The sequence below is a fragment of the Poecilia reticulata genome, linkage group LG16 (assembly GCF_000633615.1).
Source record: "Poecilia reticulata strain Guanapo linkage group LG16, Guppy_female_1.0+MT, whole genome shotgun sequence".
NCBI classification, from domain to species: Eukaryota; Metazoa; Chordata; class Actinopteri; order Cyprinodontiformes; family Poeciliidae; genus Poecilia; species Poecilia reticulata.
In genome coordinates this window covers 8525009-8543770 of record NC_024346.1, presented here as the reverse complement: position 1 = coordinate 8543770, position 18762 = coordinate 8525009, and the positions used below count along the sequence as shown (strand labels likewise).

The 18762-nt window shown below is 37.8% G+C and overlaps 2 protein-coding genes across 4 annotated transcripts; one reads left to right on the top strand and one right to left on the bottom strand.

Moving 5' to 3' along the window:
* Positions 1–3287: 3287 nt before the first annotated feature.
* Positions 3288–11651, top strand: zc3h12aa (zinc finger CCCH-type containing 12Aa). The gene is made up of 6 exons (XM_008431120.1): positions 3288–3406; positions 4886–5324; positions 6814–6953; positions 8868–9102; positions 9252–9358; positions 9719–11651. The coding sequence occupies exons 2-6, from the start codon at positions 4963–4965 to the stop codon at positions 10744–10746; spliced, it is 1872 nt and encodes a 623-aa protein (XP_008429342.1). The 5' UTR covers positions 3288–3406; positions 4886–4962; the 3' UTR covers positions 10747–11651.
* A 2024-nt stretch (positions 11652–13675) lies between these two features.
* LOC103477817 (CAP-Gly domain-containing linker protein 4) lies at positions 13676–17842 on the bottom strand. Of its 3 annotated transcripts, none has more exons than XM_008431121.1 (7): positions 17713–17842; positions 17546–17630; positions 17132–17316; positions 16976–17060; positions 16751–16886; positions 14490–14729; positions 13676–13931 (listed from the first exon to the last, which is right to left on the bottom strand). In XM_008431121.1, the coding sequence occupies exons 1-7, from the start codon at positions 17785–17787 to the stop codon at positions 13874–13876; spliced, it is 864 nt and encodes a 287-aa protein (XP_008429343.1). In that variant the 5' UTR covers positions 17788–17842; the 3' UTR covers positions 13676–13873. The 3 variants fall into 3 exon arrangements, with proteins under 3 accessions (XP_008429343.1, XP_017164778.1, XP_008429344.1); XM_017309289.1 differs by having other exon boundaries at positions 17550–17630; XM_008431122.2 differs by lacking the exon at positions 17713–17842 and having other exon boundaries at positions 17530–17607.
* Positions 17843–18762: the final 920 nt, after the last annotated feature.

Below are 18762 nucleotides of genomic sequence, written 5' to 3'. Positions count from 1 at the left end.
GAGTATGTCCATTGCATGTTAAAATATTACGTCTTATTTCTGTGTTTTTCCTGTAAAGTGATAAAAATGGATTTGAGCTGACATGATAGCCACCAGCTGTATAAAATTTAACTAAATAAACTCAACAAATCTTCTTTGTGAAGTCTGAGACCGAATTTGTAGAAAGATAGTTTAAAAGAATGATTAATTATTAACCAGCTACATGGTTAACAAACTTTTAAAAAGAAAACTTCAACTAATTTATGAACTTGAAATTAATCTAATTCTTTCCATCCTCCTCTTGGCAGTTGTCCATTAAGCAACTTCTTCTCTACAATTGTCTGCTCCCATGGTGCTCTGGGAATTTAGTTGTCACTAATCAAAGCAAATCTAATTAATCCTAGAGTCAAAGCCTCGGCCCTCTCAGATCTATTGCTCTTTTTTCAAATTTTCCTTCAGCACTGTAGCCTCCTAGTCAGAGGAAAAGCCTCACTTTTTCTACACTCACACACAAAGACAGGAGGTCTTTACTCGCAGTTCTATGTAGGACAAGTAACCAGCTGTCTTTGGTAATAAATGAGTAAGATGAATGTGGGGGATGTGTTCATTTGAAAGCTCTTGTCACTGAGAGTTTGTCGTCCGGCAGCACAAAGGGTAGAGCCGTCCTGCCTGATTTACTTTAGATTCAAACTGCGGCTAAATTGGAAACCGTGAATCACTCTGACACTATTGGTGCAAGATGGATTACTTCAGTTAAAGGCTGGCTTTCTTTACTTTAGATCTTTTTAAAGAAATCATACAAAAATTAATTTTTCTGACAGACGGCTGACCTGGGCAGGCTTTAAAAGGAAAAGCAAAGGGACTCCAGCTCTGAGGAACTACAAAGCTGCTTTTTTTTTTTTGTTATCTCCATGGCGTTATCCCAGCCGCATCCAAAAGCTCTCAGCAGCACAATGAGTCTGGCTGAATATTTGATCAACGGTCTCAGGTTTAACAAGCCTTGCCAAACAACACCTGCCTGGGAGGAAAAGATATGCATTTGAGCAGGGCATTGCGTCCCTCAAGATGTTATGGGGGGGGAAAAAAGTGTTTAATGTTCACAAAGCCCTGTCTGTGCAAAGCTCATCCAAATTTGGGCTCTTGGATTCTGAGCAAGGTTCAAGATTTGCATTTCTGGACAATAGTTTTCCTGATGCCAATAATGCTTCCCAATGTAATGTAGACATAAATTACGAAACAATGCACTCAACCACATCTACGCAATGCTTTTAGAGATTGAATTCAATAAAACGGTAAACAAGTGTCCTTCCCGCCAAATGTCACAGAGCAGATGCTTCTTCATACTGTAATGCTGTTGGAAGGTCTCCCACATGTATGGCCATATGCGATCACAATTTCCTGACAGTAGAGCATTTATCTATTTATATTATTTTACTCACCCTCGGCTGCATTGTTGTGTAAATTAGTTTAAGGTTCAGATTAGGCTCTGAAGGGTTATGATTAGGTTAAGCCTTCAGGTAAAGAATGTAAGTCAGTGTTGTTTTTCCTCTTGAGGTGATGGAAACACATCTGTTTGAGCGTGCATCTGTGCAAGCTCCAATTCATGGCTGCTGTCTGCAGCTCATTGCCCCGTGGAAATATCAGGCCTCGCAGACACCTGGGACCAGCAGTTTGAGGCCTCAGAGAAGGCAACAGCCTGGCAACTGGCCCTGATTACTTTCTCCACTCTCCGGAACTCAACTCAGTGTGTGCCATTAACCAGCTCCACGCAGTGCGAGTCCAACTCAACCATGCCATTAACCCTGCACACAAAGGGTGGTTTACAGAACACACACTCACACACACACACACACACACACACACAGTGCAGAACACTTCACAATTTTATCTGTCGGTGTTTGAGATACTGAGCTGCTTGCAGGCAGGCACTGCTTGTTGTTTTCAAAGTAAGAGCATAGAGGATTGTTGTGCGACGCCATGAAGCAAAGCTGGCATCTACTGGGCAATTAATATAATAGAAGATTATGAGCTGTTAAAGTGTAATGCAGTAACAGCAACTACTGCTGCTGCAATAATTAATACGAGAAAATTGCCTTCTTCTTTAGACTTTATCTAATTAATCCTTATTTCTATTTTCAAATTTGTCATTTTAAATTGTAACAGTGTTGTGTCTTTTATTGATGCTGTTATTTTTACCTCAATGGGAGTTGAAATGAATTATTGATCTATAAAACCCATTGATCAAAACGCAAAATCAAATTCTAATGAACCAAAGTATTTTTTTTATTTTTGAACAAATTGTAAAGAGTAATATATTATGCAATGCAAAATGTGGTCATGCACATCAATTTTTAAAATGAGTGATTATTATTAGTTTGTAAATATGCAAATTCAAAATACATTACAACATATAGCTTTTACCAGAGTGAGGCGTATATATACACTGTATTTTATAAATTCTTAGAGATAAAATGACTATGTCTCGAAGACAATTATAGCCAAATACAAATAATGAAAAGATATAGAGTTGCACATTAATATATTTTATACTTCATTTACTTTAGAGCAGTGTGTGTATTTCGAAATATACTGCTCAAAAAAATAAAGGGAACACTTAAACAACACAATATAACTCCAAGTAAATCAAACTTCTGTGAAATCAAACTGTCCACTTAGGAAGCAACACTGATTGACCCAACGAGGGTCCCCGTTGTCAATCAGTGTTGCTTCCTAAGTGGACAGTTTGATTTCACAGAAGTTTGATTTACTTGGAGTTATATTGTGTTGTTTAAGTGTTCCCTTTATTTTTTTTTTTTGAGCAGTGTATTTCCTGCAGGAGCTGACCTGTTACTTTTACAGTCCTTGTTGTGGCGAGTTTCAACCGCTAGGTGACACCGTTCATCCATAAAATTCATAATAGTTCGATCTGTTTCTGACAGGATAAGGTGTTCAAAGAATAACATTATTATTATTATTATTATTATTATTATTATTATTATTATTATTATTATTATTATTATTATTATTATTATTATTGTTGAACATTTTCCAACTAGATTGTTCTTCAATCGGAGTATGTTGTTTTGTGCTAACCTAAATGAATTTGCAGAAGCAAAGGTCTATTTTCCTGTAGACCTGGTTAATGAACTACCTGGGGGGGAAACATCATGACAAAAAACCTCCTGGAAAATAATCCAAGTGTAACTGGAAGGTGGGAGGAAAGGGGAAGTCTTCTTTTCTGTCTAATATGCAAATACTTCCTGCCTTTGCATGCCTCAGTTTAGAAGTGGAGAGAAAAAAAAAAAAAAACGAAGTGGGCGGTGCCATAAAAAAGTGTTAAACTTCACTGTACTCCGACTAGCAACAGGATTTACTTTTAATCTGTTCGTAAATGGAGTACGAAGACACACAGAAACAACCAAAGCAGGTAAGAGGCTGTTTTTCGTCGTCACTACCAGTAATACTTCACCTGTATGTGTATTAACGGCTGAAAACGTCCCGTGTTCTCACCTGTGTTTGGTAAAGGTACACACGCCCAATAAGAGCCTTTGAAAAGGGGCCTTTGTTGCACAAATTCAAGTACCTGGCTTCAAATATTAGCTTTTCATTCAAACAGGGTAGAATGTTCATATGCCACATACGTTGCGCCAGAGGAACCACAGGATTATCTACTGTTTTGTATATGATCCCGTTTATCAACTCAGAAGGCAAATATCACCAGTAACAGAAAATACACTGCCGCTTAACTGTATTTACTCAATCAAATTTACTTGAGTAGCTTTTTAAAGAAAAAAAAATTGTACACGTACTTTTTACTTTTACTTAAGTATTATTATTCTAAATTATCACGACTGTAACCTAGTTACACTTTCTATATACTCTACATACCCACTCCGAGAAACTTCACTGGAAGAAACACGTCTTATTTAAAAGTCCACTAGACACAAACGTAGTTAATAGTCAAGTGAGATTTTTATTTATTTATTTATTTATTTATTTATTTATTTATTTATTTATTTATTTATTTTTTGTACAAAAACGCTGTTCTTTTAATGTCGTTTTCTGTCTGTTGAATCTGATTTGTCACGTGTAAATCAAGAAGATACAGTTAACACCTACTGTCAATAGAAGTACTTTATCTTGATTACCTAGTTTCATAAGTTTTATATTTAATAAAGGTTTGGAAAAAAGTGTTTCTTCTGCCTACATTTATTGTTTTGTAATTATGTTATCTTTTTTTTGTTTGTTTCCTTGTTTTGCTTTTTTGATCTTATAAAACTTTTTTTTTTATCTAATGACATCATTTTAAAGTGTTTAATTATATGGTATGATGAATATTAATCAGTTACTCAGTGCTTAAGTAGCTGTTTTACAAAATACTTTTTTTACTATTATTTAAGCATCAGTGAAAGACAACAGAAATATATATTCTCTCAAAAACAGCATTGACGTACTCATTAGCGTATGCTGTTTTGCAAAAGATTGCAAGAAAAAAGACAAGTTGAGACATTGTGCAGGTTTAATCAAAGGTTTAATCTCTTTCAGAACCTGACATCAGTCGTCTACGCTATGTAAAACTTTTATGCTTTTATAAACATGTAATTTTGTAAAGGAAATGTCTTCTAAACCTGTGCTACTCAGTTTGTGCAAACCTGAGTAGCACAGGTTTGCACAGGTTATTTAAAGTAGATTCAATGCGTATTTAACATGATTTAATTAGCTTCTATCTTAAGAGTTTATAATACTGTAGTGAAAATGTATACTTTTTGATTTTGTGGCGTTTTGGTGTGGATGCAGTCATGCCTTAGTAAACAACTGAAACAAATCACTCCAGACTTTCTGAATATTTAGCTTATTGTGTTAATCTTTATGCGTAGTGCTAATAAAATGTATCTTTTTCCATCAGCCAGTTGAAGAACATCACAGGGAAGGAGCAGCGCCTTGCCTCACACATTGCTAAAACGGAGTTCAGGGGCCTTCAGGATGGACCCGGTACTTCCCAGTGATGTTTTTGACTCAGATCTGCTGGGGACAGAAAGTGAGGAACTCCGGCTTAAAGTGGACTTCTTCAGAAAACTGGGGTACTCCACAGCAGAGGTGAAAGCCGCTCTGAGAAAGCTGGGCCTAAGCACTGACACCAACGCAATGCTCGGGGAGCTTGTGAGGAACAGAACCACCAACACGTCACCCGGTGTTTCTGACAGCGATGAGAGGAGCACAGATCTGAAAGAGCTGCTGCTGCCTCCCAGTTGGGACGTTGGAACCTGCAGAATCATGCCACAACAAAACAGTGTAGACTCGGAGCTGAGACCTATTGTTATTGACGGCAGCAATGTTGCTATGAGGTAATAAAAATCTTAATTTTATCTAGATTAAACACACACTGATTACGTTGAGAAGGTTTTATTGCCAGTATCAAGTTGTTTTCACTTTTGCTTTTGGAGCTATCAAAGTTTTTATTGTATAGATCCAACAAGGTGTCTTAAACACTCCTGATATTTTGGCATCACATAGTTGATGGAGATTTGTAGGCCTGTCCCAATCTCTGTTGGATTTAGGCCTTGTATTGGAAAACCATTGAAGTATATTAGAATAATTTTCATTTTCAAGAAACCAATTTGACATTATTTGAGCTTTGTGATAATGTAAATTACCTGATGAAAGTAGCTATCAGAAGATAGGTACTCTATATTCATAAAGAGATAAACATAGAGATAAGCAATACTAAGGTTGGCTTTGACACTTAAATGTTCCTCTGTACCTTGGCCCCCAAAGTGTGGTGAGAAAAATCAAGACTCATCAGGCCTACCGATCGTTAATTCTGGTGAACATGTAGAAAGTGTAGCCTCAGTTTCATTCACTCTACAGTAAGTCACCCAGTGAGCTTCTGCTGCTGTAGCCCGTCTACTTCAAGCTTCAGCGAGTCTCCCCATTGAAATGCGGGGCGTTATTGGTCACACAGTTGTCAGTGGTATTTTCTTCTTCTTGATCTTAGAGATTGTCAAGCGAAAATCCCAGTTTGTCAGTGTCTGAAAATACTCAGACCAAGGCATCTGACCCCAACAATGATGCTACATTAAAGTCCAATTAAAACCCTTTTTTAATTATGATGCTTGGTTTGAACTTCAACAACAGTACAGACTACCAAACAGAGGTACTGCTCTACAAAATAACCATGTAGAAAAGCAAAGAGAACAAACGACAGACAAAAAAAAAATAAAAAATACAAATTAAAACGGATGCATTTAAGACAATGACAAAAACACAGAACATAATCAACTGGTGTCACAGCAAAATGGAATTGTTTAATATATCTGGGTTAGGAATACATAAAGTTAATGATATGAGATTGGCTGATGAAGTGACTGATGAGTTTAGACCATTACATAAATAATAGCCATTGCAAAGACAATACTTTACCTTTTACATCTGAGGACTGTACATCACACTTGAAATAACTAAATGTAAATATTTATCAGTTGTTTCTATTAATCATTCATACTCTGACTTTTTCACGAGTTCTTATGATACTTGATATTTTAATGGGTGTTAGCCACACTGCCTGAGCTTGCGTTGACAAAAAGTCACTTATACAACATGCAAATTCGGGAGCCCTGCCCCTTCACCAATGTGAAACATAATGCATATTGTCCTGAATGAATAGGGAAGGGATAGCACACAAGCTCCTTCAGTGAGATCATTCAAAGGCATGCTGTTTTGACACGAATCAACTGAATCTTAACTACTTCCTTCAAGATTCTTTCCACTGCAAACGCTTTAACTGATCCTCTCTCCCTCCTCCCCACACACCCTTTCTGTTATTTTCTTTTACAGTCACGGCAACAAGGAAGTGTTCTCATGCAGGGGCATAGAGTTGGCAGTGGATTTCTTCCTGGACAGAGGTCATAATAACATCACTGTGTTTGTTCCCTCTTGGCGCAAAGAGTTGCCCCGAGCTGATGCCCCTATAACAGGTGAGGACAGGCAGCTGGTTCCCGTCTGGAAGACCAGAGTTAGTTAACCCTTCTCTAACACCTAGGAACTGCTAAAGCCTATAGCTGTTAGCAATTACATTGGTTACATTTTTAACATTTGAGACATTCTTCAGCAGCTATTAGTCAGTATGTCTTAGCAAAGCAAGGAAGACATATAATCTAAATTGTCCATCCACGGGTAAAATTGCATTTTCTACTACAATAAAAACAAAAATAACTTGAAAGATTGCAAAAAATGTAATCAAAGTACATCTTTTTTCTGTGTGTTTCAGTTTAAGATGTTTTCACGTTAGCCTTAGAGTTTGGGCCTCAACATGTTTTAACAAGCTTTTTTTGCTCAGTGGGATTGTGTGAGATGTGTGCGGAGAGAGAAAAAAAGAAACACTTAGGTCATTGTCTTCAGTCGTCAGTTTTAGAAGAAAAAAAAAATTATCCCTGACAAGCAAAGCACAGAGCTGCTGCATAAGGCAACAAAAACTAATGGGAAGGAAATAGGAGGTGTGGTAAAATGGGGTTGTTTTTACCTAGCTATTTGAATGTGACTTCCACTTCAGTCTGTTCCTTTATTGTAGCTATAGGCATTGCATCATTCTTTATCGGTATGCAGGAGGTACAGTTTCCCCTCTCTCATGTGATGAGACAAGACTGTCATTTGTAATAATAAGCTAAAGAAAATAGATTTGGTAAAACCAACGTTGCTTACTCTTTAGGATAATTTGTTTTACATTACATATAAAATCTAATTGTTGACTCACAAAGCTTTTATGTCACAAATACAGATTTGTGACATAATCTATAGCTTGATCTTTTATTCCATGAAACTGAGCGAGCTTCTTGATGATATTGCTTCACTTTAAGGCTCTTGTGATTTTGGTATCTGCTCATCTGGGGTGGAGCAATCCAAAGATTCTATTTCAGTCTCAGAATAAGGAAGTAAAAATAAGCCCACAGCCACCCCTGGGAAAGTCCCATCAGGAACTTTGTGTTTTCTTTTTCCTCCACACCCACTGTAGTTTGTTTATAGAGTGTCAACAACCATCCACAGCACTAGGTCAAGTAAAAACAGTCACCTGGACCTAGAAAAACACCTGCATGACAAAGTGTCAGATGGCTAAACATTACTCAACCAGTTTCCTGGTTCGTTGGTTAGGTTCACAGGTCATTTCACTTGACTTTCTAACTTGTTTAATCAGTTTCAGTGGTTGTACTAATGTTTAATTTTCCTACCGTAGGAGTTAATAATACAATATATTATGGGAATTGTGGGAACTATATTAGTTTTGGTTATGAAATCTACTTTTCTCGGTAGCATTCGGTTTCTGTAAACTACTGCACATTTGTCGAATGCTTATTGCATTTTTAAAGCCGTGTGGTTTTGTGGCAGCCTCCTCTTCCATGGATTTTGAAAACAATAACAAGGTACAGAAGTTTGAATTAGACAAATGTGTATTTGTGTTTATTCAGCACTAGGTCAAAAATACAAATGGGCTCAAATCTATACATTCACCTTTCCAATATTAGGTTTAATCGCTCTTAGCAAGTTCCAGAGAGACTGAACACATGAAGTATGTATCCATTACTTCTGTGGCATCTTTATATTTCACCGCATTTCAAAAAATGGTTGAATTCATTTACATTAGTTGGTTTGATACCTCGACTTTAAGACATAACTTAAAGAGTAGTAATACACTGAAAGTAATATTAGCTGCAGTTTCTGTATCTGAGTCTATTTGTGTAATTTAGACACTGTGGATCAGTAAACACAATACATACAAACCTAATTCATGTTTTAAAATCTGTCTAAAGAAATGTAAAATGTACAATTCTGACCAATATTGTAAAAACAATATTGTAAAACACATTTGACTGACTTGTTACCTTTCCTCTTTTCAGATCAACACATTCTGTTGGAGCTTGAAAAACGGAAAATAGTGGCCTTCACCCCTTCCCGCCGGGTTGGTGGCAAGCGAGTGGTTTGCTATGACGACCGCTTCATTGTCAAACTTGCGCATGATTCAAATGGCATAATTGTGTCCAACGACACCTACCGTGACCTTCAAGGAGAAAAACCTGAGTGGAAGAAATGCATTGAGGAGAGGCTCCTCATGTACTCATTTGTGAATGACAAGTAAGGAGAACGTCCCACTTCTTTTTATACAGTGCCACTGTTTAATAAAGGGCTGCTGCTGCCTTAGAGGCACACCTTCTAGCTTATTGAAATTTTGTGAAGGACCTTCTTTGAAGTGGCATTGTCTTTATTCCTGTCTCTTTTTACAGGTTCATGCCTCCAGATGACCCTCTAGGTCGACATGGGCCTAACCTGGACAACTTTCTCCGGAAAAAGCCCCAGCCTGTTGAGCAGAAAAAACTGCCCTGTCCATATGGTAAGGAATTACTGCTTCATTTTATTTCATAAAGGAATCCCTTGGCTAGTGTTTTCGCTCTCAAATTTAGACAAACAATGAAAACACAACTGAATAATTAGGCAGGGGTTTCAAATTTATAAAGTGCGTTGATGAAGAAGCACCTTATTCATTTTATTCATAAAAGTACAATTTTTATGAATAAGATACATAAATCCCATATATGTTTTTTAGAATAAATTGGCAAAACAACAACAATCTATAAGTTGTAAATTATGCTGATAGCTTCAAATATAGTCTGTGCTATTTCTGCAGTTTCCACTTTATGACAGAAGAATATGGTGATAATTAGATTGTGCGTTTATATTCATTGTCTTTCAGATAAAAAGTGCACTTATGGCATGAAGTGCAAGTACTACCATCCTGAGAGGGCAAACCACTCCTACCTGTCCTTGGCTGATGAACTGAGAGAGAAAGCACAAATTTCTTTTGGAAAAGAAGAGAGAAAGGCAAAATCATCAGTCAACTATCCTCAATCTGAACCCGAGCCTTCTCATCCTCGACACACACATCTCCCTTGGGATCAGCAGATTTCCTCAGTTCCTGGTCACATTAGTGAAAATAAACTACTTATCTGGGAAAACTTCAGAAAAAGCCCCAACCAGATGCCGTCTTCAGCAAACGGAGGAAAGTGTCAAGAAGACTATTCCGCATCACACTATATGCCGAATCGTTACTATCCCAATATGTCTCGGGAATATTTTGATTCTGGTTTTGGTTCGAGTGAGAGCTACTACTCTGACTTGCCGCCATCCCTCAGCAGCACCCACAGACTTGGTTCTCAGCATCAAAGCACCCTCCCTGGGCTCCAACGTTCCCCAGTTCACATGGAGAACTGTAATACCAGTCATTGTGGCAAATGCTGTTCCTACCCGCATCAGCGGCATCACGGCAACATCGACTGCTGCAGTCAACCCATCTATGACACCTACAATCCAAATATGTTCCCACACGGTGTACATCAGCAACGGAGCCTGCCTGCCCATTTCCATAAAACTGCAACCCCCCAACTCCATCATAATTACTGGTCAGATCCCTTTCAGGGTGCGCCGCCAGCCAGGTCCTCATGCCCCGCCCCCTCCTTGCCCTACCCTTCACACTGCCACAGCTCCTGTTGCTCCTATGAGAATCACCAGTACCAAACCTGGGGCCAGCAAAAGCAGCAACCGTCGCTGCCGTCGACTCCTGCTGCATTCAAGCAAAATAGGTCAGAAATGCGCAAGAAACTGCACGCCATCTTCAACCCAAACCAAGTGGATAGTGTCATGGAGATGTTCCCGCACCTGATGGATGCTGAAGTTTTGGCTGCAGAGATACTGAACATGAAAGCTCAGGGGATGATATTCTGATCATGGTTCTGCTCTCTTTGATCTGGAATATCGAAATATTTAAGACAAGTTTCAATGCAACAAAGTTAACAGGAAAAAAAAAAGATCTGAATATGATGGTGTTATCGTGTCCACGTAGATCCACATCAATGTTTTTTACAGCGACAATGCATTACAGGTGTGTTAGTTCTTGCACACTAAAACCATCACATTGAGGTGTGTTGGGGTTAAACACAAACACACGTTGATTGATTTGAACCTCTAGATAGATGGACACATGTACTGAGAACTGATGAACGCCCACAGAGATAGATTAAGTTAATTAACTGAAATAGAGAAACCGTTAACACATTAATCTCGTACCAAAATAATCAGTAGTTGCAGCCGTATGTCAGTCAGAGAGTATTAAAAAATGTGTTTTTCAGGGAACTAATATAAAATATATTGTAGCGATGTTTCATTCTATCTGCTTTCTATTATGCTACTGAAATATTTATGAAAATTGAGCTCTTGCTGTGTTATATGTATGACATTGTTGTCAAATGTAACTGTACCATTCCATTTTTGGATGGAATGTGCCTCTAGACCAAAGATGACTTCAGGAGTTTTGACTGTTGATGCATATTGTGTCAGGTATTATTTTAAGTTCTCGTGCTGTATTAAAGGTTTTATGCTTTTGCTTTCGCTGTAGTTCTCTGCAACAGCCTGCTCTTCCAGTATTATCTTTGATCTGGCTGATCTCACAAGGAAGCTAAACAGAGGTGACTTTTAAAACCACTTCACCTGAATTAAAAGGAATTTACCAAGTGTGCTTTTCCCTTTCCTGTAAATGTGCATTATTTCCATGAAACACGTACTGGCAAAAATGTAATTTATGCATGTTTTTAAGTGAATATTTTAATAAAGATAGAAATAAAAATGGTAAATGAGTCCTCTCCAACATATATTTGAATTAGTGATTGTGATTGTCTTGGAGAAAAGAGTAAGGCAAACAAGCTGAAACAAATCTTACCTTTCAACTACATTTGACTACTTTCACAAAGTTCCTTGATTGAGCCGCAGTGGTCTCATATCTCATACCAGCAATGCCCTGGATTTTCAAAATATAAATGCTTTAGAGACTTTTAAAATGTTATGCTAAATTCCGATGAATATAGAAATTCATCGGAATTAATAATCAAATTAATTAATCTATGATAATTAACTTTTAATAGTATTTAACGTGTTAAACCTGGGGCTGTCTTTTATTAAGCAGAATTGGAATCATTAATGTGATTCAGTCTGGAGTCAGGACTTCAACCTTCTATTTTAGCAGTGGATAAATTATTCTAACTACTTAGATTTTTACCATGAGTTGATTGATGCATAGCCCATGCTAGATCAGAATTAAAGGCATCGATCAGATTTTCTTAACGTGGCGTTCTCTTGATTGGTTAGTTGATTAGAGGAAATGTTCTTGACTTCTTCAACTTTAAAAAATGCACACTAGTTTTAGCTCATGTATTGACACAGCAGACCATTACAAGAGACACTAATATCTTTATAAGCTTTAAACTCGAAATGTTATCCAGTCAGAGGAAGTATCTGATGCAAATGAAAGAATGTGAAAACCAAGGAAACAACTTTATATTGTTCCGACAAAATGTTTTTACTGTCCATTTCACTGCACACTACATTTGTAAAAGATAGTTACTCTATCAAAATACCTAACACCTACAGTTTGCAAAGCATGAGATATGGGAGGTTTGTAAGAAGAGCTATATTTTTGTCCTGAAGCGCTTTACCTCTGGCTCTAAAAGAAACTAAGGAAGATTACGGCTTCTACTGCATCCAAGGTATTTACTAATTATATCACTTAGTACAACACCACTTCAAGAAATCTGAACAGGCACTTTAATTAAATCGTCGAGCTTTTCTATTTTTGTTTTTAATTTGTTTGGCCAAAACAGACCAGGCCATCTTCATGCCAATCTGACAGGCTACCTGGTGGATTTCATCTTCGCTGGTGGCAGAGAACCACAATATTACTAAAGCTTTGCTGTATTTAAGCCAAAAGGTCTATGAACACAAACAGAAAATTGCGAAGAAACATTTCAAAAACCAAATACATATCTGTTTTCTGTAAGCAAATAATTCCTGTTTGATATTTGAGTCACGTTTCCCGAGTTTATATCATGTCAAAATCTTTAATTGTCATTTCATATCTATTTTGACTGTTTCAGAGATTTGAAACATGCACCACCCATAGGTAGTCAAGGAGTGTGTATTATCAGTGCAATTATAACCTTACCAGCATACAACATTGACCAAATGTAGATAACGTAGTACTGCAATTTTTATAAGTATTCTTTGCAACCAATGCTTTTCTTACGTACTTTATTTAGAGTCAAAGCAAGACGTGAAGAAAGAAAATGTGAGCTAGATATTCAATTATCAACAATAAGATATTCTGAGCTGTCATAAAATATACAGCAGTTTGCCAGCAGCACTTGCAAAGAGACTTAATTTTTTAACACTTTTCAATATGTGTCAGTTTCTAACATAATATAGTGAATCTGAATAAATAAGCAGTACTTGGTCATTTAGAAATACAGTGATTGTCTTGTTCAAATAAATGTTTTCTCGTTTTGCTTTTACCTGGACAAATATTCACAACAAAGAATATTTTCAGATACAAATTGGTTTAAAAGATACGCCGTTATGTGTCTGTAGGTTTAGAGTGGCCTCGGTCATTAAGAAACTCTAAGCATGACATTACAGACTCCTTTTGGTAAAGTTGTTTTTATTTTGTTCCTTGCTTTGCAGCTAATCTCTAAGACATAGTAATCTGTAGAAAAATAAAAATGACTTGTTGTATAGATATTTTATTTTCATCTCAACCTTTCAAATTCCCCCTTGTACCTGAGGGGACACTGTACATATTGCCTTGAAACCTTATTTCTTAAAAAAAAAAAAAAGTTGCTTTACATGAAAAAATCATTGATTTCATGTCTGTCCTTTGATAATACACAAAAAGTCACACGTTAGCTGTCATACATGGGGTATAAGTCATACTTGGTAATTTGAGAGAGATATTTATGACATGAATTTTCTTCATATAGCAGGTTTACTATTGTGTCTAATGTTCTGCCTGATCCACAGGATTCTTTTATTCCCAGGCCATCAACAACTTGTGGAATGGCACAAAGGCACCATGTCCCGGTTTGCTGCCAAGAAAATGAAATTACATTTAGATACATGACTGGAAATGTACTAGTTTCACAACCAAAAACACATGACAGCCTCTCGCACACATGATTAACCTTCTGCACATGTATTGAGCTACTTCTGTTTAAATTATCTGAGTAGTCATGGAGAAAATACTTTGAGAAATACCCTTTCTTTGTCACTCAAATCAGACATTCTCATGCCTCACCTTTTAAACGCTATAGTCTGAACCTGCTCAGCAGGCTTTAAGACTGCTAACTGAGGTCAGTAAGTTAGGGAAATTGAAGGTGTGTGTAGGTACTGTTTAACTATTTTTGTTTTAGTATTAGGAAACAATAGAACACTAACCGTCAAATAAACCAAAGCATATTCGTTTAAAAGTGGTGGGTTTACTTTCAAAAAAGTTGCGATATGATCATGTTATAAAGCACAGCTGAGAACCTGGTAGTTGGCAAAACAGATTTGCAGTGTAGCACTTAAATTCTTCAGATAAAACACACAAAATATATCCACAATATTGTATTTATTGTATTTATGGGGAAACTGATATTAGTTACCATTCAAAGTAGGTATGTCCATTATGACTGCCGTCACACAGTGATGCGTCATGGCTCTGCAGCTCCACGCCAAGGTAGAGCTCTGGCTCCCCCTGCAGGTTCCCCAAGAAACGAACTGTTCCTGTGCTGATCCGGCCAGATGGCAGCATGATCCTAACCCGATGGCCCAGGTGCAAGTCCATGGGTGAGTGGGGGACAAAAACCCGATGTGGGCCGTGAGACGTTTTCCAGGACCGCACACTTCAAAAGGGAAAAAAAATAAGTTAGTTCTATAGCAAAATCTGAGGTTCATTTGTTTTTTTCTCATTAAATTTGCAGTCTGATGTCTGCATAATTTTTTGGTTTTTGTGTAGATAAAAACAATGCTTTGATTTAAAAACAAAAACATATATTTTCATTTATTTTGTCGCATTAAGTGACTTGAAGAGGAAAGTTTGGTAATATATGAAATAATTCAACATGGTATTTTCCGTGTGTAATTGACATTCTAATAATTGTCCTAACTGAAGAAGACACTGAATGGGAATGGATATGGTCAAAAACAGTACTCGGGTCAGCAGTGGTGTTTAAACAGAGTTCAGTTGTCCCAATCAGTGTTGCCAGATGGGGTGGGTAACCTCCAAGCTGCTTCTTTTGGGCTGGAAAAAACAACTTTGGGTGGGTTGTTAACATTTGGGGAACTTTTCACAACATTTGGCAGACTTTTTGAAAGTATTCATATAAAAATTCTATCAAATTGTTTGTCATTGTATGGCAGAACAGCCCAAACTTGTTAATTGTATTAAAACATCATGTTCTTGCTCTCATTTTATTAGTTTATTTATTTTGAAATGTCTACATTCTGTCAAATATGACATCATCATTGATTGATACTGGTCAATCAAGTGTCGCTATGAAATGTATTAGTCAATGTCAAGGAATTTCACTAAGCTACTCTGAGGTGTGTTGGCCTGATGTTCAAAGGCAGCATCATGCTGAAGTGGGAAAAGTGCAAAACGTATCCTGAGGACAAGGAGGCTGATTTGGAGCTAAAATTGTAGATTGCACCTCTCCCAGAGGATTCTAAAGGTCAATGCAAACAACCCAAATCTGACTTGTAAAAGGGTAAGCAGGATATTCAGGTTTAGTGAGGGATATAAGATTGACATGTGGATTGGTAGACCATCAAGTATAACCAGATTTACAAGGACAAACAAAACTCAAATTTATTACAAAATGATTAACAAGTGGAAGAGTAAGAAGATAAGATGTATAATTAAAAATTGCAGCATTTGCTCAGCCAACAACAGGGTTGCTACACTGAGTTTCTCCACTATTACTGTTTTGAAAGGAATAGTTTGGAGAAATTCCCAAAGCAGATTTTTATTGCATACTTCTGATGTTGCTACTGCACCACACCCCCTGTTGTCCCGTACTGCCTTTGTGGTCTTTTTTGTAAATGTACAGCTGTGCTGGATAATGAGGTTCCCACTTGTGACTTATGAACTGGTAGAAGGAGCTCTGAGGCGACTCATCTTCCCAAGTTTGTGACAGAAATGTCTTGTGAAACAGCCTTTGAGTTTTCCCATTTAAATTTTTACTCTAGTTGATCTTTCTGCCAATTTATCCAGCTTGAAATGTGGCAATTACAGCTGAGTAGACATGAAAACTACAATTTAACCACATTCCCCAGATAGACGTGCTGGGTCAAGGATAAGAGCCTAATTTTAGTCAGAAAAACTGAAAAGGTCCACATTTTTTGTCTTCTTGTTTAAAAATGCCTAGTAATATTAGGTGTTACTAGAGCACCTGGAAATTTAACAAAGTCATTATTTCCATTACAAACTTTTGTTGATTTGCCAGTGCTGTTTATCCAACAAAATGGAGGTAGGCTAAACTGAAACTTCCATTTCTTAATATGTTTTCTAACCTTCCTAATCAGTGATCATCAGTTAGCTCAAATGATGCTTGCTGCTACTTCTGCCACAATATTTTAACACAAAAATCTACAAAACTCATCTTATCTTATTTTGTGTCTTATTACAACAAACAATCCAAAAGTTCAATTGACTCCATCAATCAGTCTGTTTTTTTTCCCAGAAGTTGGTGTGAAGACTTGAGGCAGAAGGAACCCCAGTAGAACAACTACATCTAAAAAGTTTCAGAATCTATGATCAAGTGGAAGTGAAATAGGTTAATGTCTCTCAGTATTTGTCACATAGGCATCTCAGTCATAAAGGTTTTTCTTTTACTGACATGCTGGCCTGAATTAATGACTGTACCTTGAGGCCGAAGATAAAGAAGAAGAAGATCTTGAGCTCTGTGGGGTTGACAAGGATCCCTGGCTCCCTGGTAAACTGCATGAATGGCTGCCACTTCTTGATGACACTTTGGATCTTCTGCGTTGGCAGAAACCACCTGCTCATCAGAGATAGCTGTTGGTGTCATTTCCTACTAACGGTTGTCTCAGTTGTCTCAGTTGCTTTAATGTGATTGCTCTGATTTACTTGACTGCTCGTCCAAATCATCTCCATTGTCTCTCTGCTCCTCACAAGTTCCCACCTTCAGCAGTATCTCAGCCTCAGAGAAAACCTGAGGAAAACCATCATCAGAATAATCGCCACAAACTTAACAAACCCCTGCAAACATTTTAGCAAACACACCTGATTGCGCAGTTCCTCCTGCTGCCTTTGCAGCTCTGAAAATCTCTTCTCCCATGATGCTCTGTCGCAGGCGATTCTGGTCTTGATGGACAGGATCTCTCTCTCGGTTTTGATCACTCGTTTGTGGAGTGCGTTAACGCGGTCGGGGCTTCCTGGGATGGCTGCGGTCATCTTGCTTTCATAAGCTGTTATATGACAACATATAATAAAAACATAGCTCCATGAGTCTGACAGATGAAAAGATGATCTACAGATCAAACACTATTTTGCAGTAACTTATTGGGATCTTAATATTACCTTGCTTCTTTTTTTTTAATAGACAGCTTTTGACAAGGAATTCAAACTCTGGTGGCATTATCAAATAAAATAACATTGCGTGTTGGTTGAAAGTGTTTTACCTCATCAAATCCTTACCCACATGTTGTGTCACCTGTCTGCTTTTCTCCTCTATGATGTGTGCTTCCCTTGGTAGGAATTTGATTGCATTGTATGGACAGATCTGGAGAGCAAATGAGTGCCATGCATTATACAAGCACTGTCGAAAGACGTCATTGTAAACTACCAATAGATCTATAACTCACCCATAGAAACCGGCATGTGCAGAGTATCCCCTTGTATGTCCATGTAAAGAACGTCTGTAGGATGTACGCTGTCATTTTTTTCCACTCACATCATTCTGCTCTAATGGTTTGCAGAGAAAGAGGGGAATAAACAAACAAATCAACTGTTTGTACTTATTTTGTTTATCAAACAAAACTCCTAGGGGAATAAAGTGCACCCTGTTTAAGAATTTTGTACATGATTATACCAAACCAGGTTAGTTCATCTGTCGTAGCATGCTATGGTGGGGACCTACTCTGCAGTGCTCACAAATTTGCCATTTTAAAATGTACACAACACTCACCTTTTTCAGTGGTATGTTGAAAAGAGAATCCAAAGTGAGGTCACATGTAGATAATATCTTCCACTTAGCTTCTATTGCAGGTCTCTGGTAAACATTAATGTGGTGCATGAGGCTCACTGACCTGTTGCTATGCGCCAGCTTTGCATGAACAGCACTTGACGACTGCTGGGTAGGTAAATCTCACCTAATCTTCTTAGTCACGCAATTACACAGTCCGGTTGCAGCCTGGTTTCCTAATTTGGTCTGCTGAGCCTAATAGTGAATATAAACAGTGAGAGGAATCCCTCCGGTGCAACCAGTGTCCATGTACATCCGTTCTGTTCTTTGGCATATTGAGCAACTCAATGCACAGGCTGCTTTTGTGAAGGAGATTTTCAGAGCTGCAACATTAAGCAATGTGAAGTCTACTCTACAAATATTGACACATTATTGACTAGTATATTCTCAAATTTTGAAGGCTTCTCATTTACTAGATTAGCTCCAAACTGAGTTATCTTAGTTAACTTAGTTAGCATAAATGTTGGAGATTGGAGATCGACAGGCGGATTGGGGCAGCGTCTGCCGTGAAGCGGGCGYTGTACMRGTCCGTCGTGKTGAARAGAGAGCTGAGTCAAAAAGCGAAGCTCTCGATTTACTGGTCGATCTACGTTCCCACCCTCATCTATGGTCATGAGCTTTGGGTCATGACCGAAAGAACGAGATCACGGATACAAGCGGCCGAAATGGG